The 6,000-nt window shown below is 36.8% G+C and overlaps 1 protein-coding gene across 2 annotated transcripts in view; it reads right to left on the bottom strand.

The window, feature by feature from the left end:
* LOC107742958 (N-chimaerin) overlaps positions 1 to 6,000 on the bottom strand; it is a 70,488-nt gene that overhangs the window by 29,202 nt on the left and 35,286 nt on the right. For both annotated transcript variants that reach the window (XM_016556048.1, XM_016556047.1), the window contains exon 6: positions 4,352 to 4,640. In XM_016556048.1, the coding sequence (XP_016411534.1) occupies positions 4,352 to 4,640 (289 nt within the window). The remainder of the gene's footprint in view (positions 1 to 4,351; positions 4,641 to 6,000) is intronic.

Raw genomic sequence — 6,000 nt, forward strand, 5'->3', positions numbered from 1 at the left:
TGATATTTTGACACTGGTGAGAAGAATTAGGAAATCCCTATAGTATCACAAATCATAAATACCTTATTAAAAGCAAAAAATTGAAAAAATGAAATGACTCATATCTTGATTTAAGATTCTGGTCATCTCGCCCACTCCTAATGCTGATGACGAAACCTACACACATGCACTGTACACATAGCATCGATGTTAAAACTTTGGGTAAAAACATTATTTTAGTGACCCTGTTACACATTACATGTATTTACTGTAGCAACAACAGTAATTTATGCATAATTACATGCAATTAACACTAAACAAACCCTAATCCTAATCTTACAGTAAGTACGTGTTCTTAAATAATAATACAAATATGTAACTACAATTTAACAAGGACACTAAAATAAAGTGTAACCCAACTTTGGGCTTACTTTGGTCTTAAGGGTCAGAGAAAGCATGAGATAAAAAAAAAAAAGGCTAAGGCTGTTTAAACACTGTGCATCGTTCAGCCTAACCCTCTAAAAATGACAACAGACCAGACTTGCAAGGGCAGAAATGAACAGAAACATTGCTTATTAAGAAAGTGCATAACCACATTTTACACAAGTGTTCATTAAACACGCTCTAAATGTCCTACAGCAACCAAGACACAGTGTCTCTCTCTTTACTGTCTCAAGTAAACATGAGAAAACAGGCCATCTTACACATGCAGCACTCACTGGTACAAACATCAGCTGATATGGAAATACTTTCATAACTGTTTCAACTCATGATGATACGGCTAAAATATGAATGTCTAAAAATAAGATTAAGTAAGGACCCAAATAGATAAACTGAGTGGCGTTTGAACTTTGGACTGAAAAGTGTGTGAATAAGTAGAGTGGATAAGCAGTTTTTGTCCTCAATCAATCACGTAATAAAACTTCTCATCCGAGGACTGATATTGAAGGTCAAAAGCCAGCACTGGACACAGAAAGGCTGGCAGAGGGTTTTGTTTTTTGTTTCATTATCTGTGCTCATATTACCAAAGACGGTGTGTTAATCATACCTGCTGGCCTCCAGGATCTGTTACTGTAACGCACTACAGTTCTGCTGAAGACGTGTTGGTCTGGATACAGTCACACTGAACCGACAATCCCACAAACACACTGCACTGGGACATTTATGAAACAAAGCATATCTGTTCAACACAGACCTGACATCAACAGAACATCACATATCAGATTAATACACAAACACTGTCATCGTAATATTTATGCCCTTGAAAATGGCTTTCCCAGCCCTTGTTTGTGAACAGCCTGAGCCTCAGTGAGGACCAGCAACGAGCCGCTGTGAGTAATTACGGCACGTTTAAATCACCCCTGATTGTCTGATTACATGCATGAATTAATGCGGAGATAAATTCCGTCTGTGCATCTGTCAGCTGCTCTTCATCAACTCAAGACCAATCACAGCTGTACAGAAGGACAAATCACCCACACACCTGCTTAAAGGGACAGTTCACCCAAAAATATAAATTCTGTCATCATTTATTCACTCTCAGGTCGTGTCAAACCTGTATGACTCACTTTCTTATGCAAAACACAAAACAAGCTATTTTAAAAGACTTTCGGTTCCCATTATATGGTAAAAATACAATGCAAGTCAAAGGGAACAAAAACTATTTTGATTATCAACATTTTTCAAAATATCTTCTTTTGTGTTCTGCAGAAGAAAGTCTGGAAGTTTGGAACGACATGAGCGTGAGTAAACGATGACAGCATTTTCTTCATTATTTAACATTATTTCTAGCCATTTTGCCATTTTTATGGGGCAGTTGATGGTGGGATCAGGAAATATTGTGAACTGGACTTGACCTTGCATTGCCAGCATAAGCACAAACAGCTTTCAAAAGGCTTTTAAGATGAACATGATCAGTCAGACCACCGTAATCAGCCATGCATCCTGGCCAGAGTGTGCAGTTAACCTCTCCATTACACTTGTCACAGTGGGAAATCTGACATCTTTTAGGGTTTAGAGTCCTGCTGAAAACTGAAGTGACAATGAATCGTTCCTTTATCTGAGAGCTCACAGCACTATATGGGATGTCCTGTCGCCATGACAGCAGCTCTTCCAACACTCACATCCAATAAACAGATGTTTTCTGCTCTTGTGAGTCAAAATGCTGATCATTCTAGATATCATAATAATAATTTGTTGCATTTATATAGCGTTTTTATAGACACTGAAACCACTTTACAATGTGAGGGGGGATCTTAAATATTAAAAGTAACATGAAGTAAAATCCTCTAAATATTAACAGCATTATGCATGGGAATCACAAAGGTTTTCGTTTTGAAGCAACTGAAAGTAGTGACCCTCTTAACCTAATTTTTTTATTGTTTTTACACAAAATTAATTTAGATGGCTCATTTCTAAGAACAGGTATAAAAATATTCACCAGTTAACCCAGAAGGCCCTGCACATACATTTTGTTTTAATAGATAAATAGATATTTACTTACATTCAAAAAACTATTAAAAACTAAACCACAGTTAATAAATATTGGTTTACTATACTATGATCTATTGTATAGTACAGTATGTACACCAGGGTTCAAAAGTTCGGGGTCTTTTAATGTTTTTGAAAAGTCTTTTATGCTCACCAAGCCTGCATTCATTTCATCAAAAATACAGTAAAAATAGTAAACTTATACATAATTGTAACATTGTGAAATATTACAATTTAAATTAACCAATTAAAAATATTTTTAAATGTAATTTATTCCTGTGATGCAAAGCTGAATTTTCAGAATCATTACTTCAGTCTTCAGTGTCACATGATCCTCCAGAAATCATTCGAATATACTTATTTGCTGCTCAAGAAACATTTCTTATTATGATCGATGTTAAAAACAGTTCAGCTGCTGCATATTTTGTGAAAATCTTGACAGATTTTTTGAAAGTTCAAAAGAACAGCATCTACTACAAATAGAAATCTTTTGTAACAATGCGAGTCTTACACTGATCACTTCAATAGCTTGTATATGTATTGAACGACTATTTATTAGTCACCGTCACCGATAGTCGACTATTGTTTCAAATGGGTAGCTTGACTATAGCTGCACAGTATGCTGTCATTTAGCATAACGGTGCCAATGAGGAACACATCTCAAGCTTTCAGGCCATAGAGTTAAAAAAAATAAAAATAATCAGAGCACCACCAGAAACCACATGAAAACGGGCGATAAACAGCCTGACATCTGGAGAAAAAAAAAAGAGAGAAAAAAAAAAATATTTTGCCAAAGCTCATATCATTCTGAAAACTAGGGATGCAACGATACCATTTTTTCAGATCCGATCCGATCCAGAAAATTCTGAGTATACTTCTGTGTGTTGACCTGATCATCACTGTTTTGTGTGTTAAACACAATCTACTACATATAGACAACTTCATTGAAATGAAAAATAATAAATAAAAATAATCTATGACCAAAATACTATTATAAAGTAGGTTAGTGGATAATTTAGCAGCAAACGTTATTCTAGAAAAATCATGAGTGCACAATAATTTTATAAAATCTAAACATTTAGAGAAACAACATTATTTAGTGGGGAACAAATAAAAGTGAATAAGTGTAGGACTAAATCTGGTCAAATGTTACACATTGCTCTTTGTATTGTTGTAAAATACATTCATGAAAACAAGTAAATGTATTTATTTATAAACAAACTATAAAATTAAAAGACATTTCTTTTAAATGTATAGCACAGTAATGAAGGCAGCAACATGTGATTGATAATATGTTGCTGCCTCCATTACTGTCCTATACATTAGATTATTAATAACCTTTCTTGATCTGTCCTATCATAGGACAAACCAAGAAACGCTATAAATAATCTTTCATTGGGCAATAGTATTATAATACGAAAAGCTCCAATCCAGAGCGTCACAAAGCGCTTATGCGCATCCCGTGCACAGAATGATGCGCCTGAAGCAACACGGACACTTGGACTTTGACTTTATGGTGCTTTACAATGTTTTTGTGCTTTCGTGGGGCTTACCAATAACACAGAATGGTATATGCACAATATGGGATTTGGATCGGTCTCGTCTGACCGATCCTGCAGAAAATACCAGTATCGGATCGATGCATCCCTACTGAAAACATCAAACACAAGTAAACTAAGAATTAAATTGGGAGGCAGTGTGGTGCACAAGACCATGATGGCAATGAGGGATCATTTCCACAGTAGAAATCATATTCATAAATGCTGTAACTGAACTCTTCACCCCTGTCACACATATGGATGAAGCAGAGGGCAAAACTCAAGAAATCTCATGACAAGACAAACACACAGAGGCATGCTGGGTAACTCTCTCCTCTCCTTACCCTCTCCTCCAGGCCGGTGTCTTCTCCAGCGGCGTCCTTCCCATCAGGCATGTCTCTGCAGACGGGCAGGGCTTTCTTCAGCGCCGGCTCGCGGTTCAGGGTGGTGTAGCCCACGTGCTCGTAGATGGGGTTGATGGTCATCTTAGAAATGTATTCAGCGGCTTTGGTCTCGATGTACAGCGTGATCAGGCCGTCCGTTACCAGGTCGTGGATGGACTCGAAGCGCTTCTCTCCCACAAAATGCTTCCCATCGTAAAACAGACGGAAGTTTCGGGTCTGATTCCCAAAGCTGAGAGAGAGAGAAAGAGTGTGTGTGTTGGACTCGAGTGCTGTAACACACAGCTGTGAGACGATCCACAGAGAAATGAGACACACACACACACACACACTGAACATCTCTGGATGTATCAACTTCCTGTACTTTGCTTTGTAGTAGTAATGAACCTGGAAAGTAACGAGCTCATATGTTGATCAATATGAAGACCTGATACTCTTCCTCCCCCCCAACACACACAAACACAGAGTTCATAGCCCAGTTTACACACATTTAAACATCTATTCTACATGGTATCACTGTATTTTTAACCTTTTGGCCTATTTTAAGTTTATTTAGGCTTTTGCACAAATTATATTTAATATCCACCCTTCAATATTAATTGCTCTTCCACCCAACAGGCTGATTTTGAAACATCTGTTTGTACACGATCCGAGTTATTATTATAGGCTAGTATTTGAATATTAGTTTAGTTTACGGTCAATCATCGGGGTGAACCAAATGCAGTGTGGTTTGCCTGATTAGTATGTCCCATGCAAACCTACTTTTCTTTAATGATGATCATTCAAGGTATAATACAAAAAAAACAAAAAAAAACACATTCTACTTCATAGGTCACTTTCCCACTGTTTTTGACCCAATATAACTATATAATAATAATATAATATTATAAAATATAATATTATATTTATTGTGATTTCTACTAAATCAAAATATTAAAGAAATAAGAAACATATTGCAATAGCACTGTTATAAAAATAAAATATTTACATCTGCATTTCTTCATTTTCAAAAGTTAAAAATCAAGCTTTTAGATATCCAAATAAGATTGGCTAATTGTGATAGTCATATCATAAAAGCTGCCATTTAATTAAATACATATAGTTTGCCATTTCAGAGTGAAGCGTGGGCCTGTGTTGATCTAGACGTGCACAGCTCATGATACAGTGTTTTACAGTATCTCAGAGCAGCTTCGTTCATCTACTGTCAACAGAGCTGGTCTGAGATAAAACAATGTAAAAGCTGCAGGCGTGTAAATAAACACAGTGCCATGCTTCACACTGAAAAAAACATATCTGGCTAGCAAACCACCAAATTACATCGATACGATGTCTGACGATACGATGCATCGATGCCACGCATACAATATAGATATCTGTAATATAAATAGGCACCTTTATTTTGGCACTGTCCACATTTTCACATAATGTCCGTCTAAGCATTACCGACAACGCGTGCATTCTCGTTCAAACTCACGTATCAGGACTCGATATAAGGACTGCCCGAAGGCACAAGATGAGCATAAAAGACGCTCGGGATTGTTTGTGGAACAATCGAGCGCTGTGTGAGAAGTTTTCTGCGCACACATCTGAAG

Source organism: Sinocyclocheilus rhinocerous, unplaced genomic scaffold, assembly GCF_001515625.1.
Source record: "Sinocyclocheilus rhinocerous isolate Xijiao unplaced genomic scaffold, SAMN03320098_v1.1 scaffold45, whole genome shotgun sequence".
In the NCBI taxonomy this organism is placed as follows: domain Eukaryota; kingdom Metazoa; phylum Chordata; class Actinopteri; order Cypriniformes; family Cyprinidae; genus Sinocyclocheilus; species Sinocyclocheilus rhinocerous.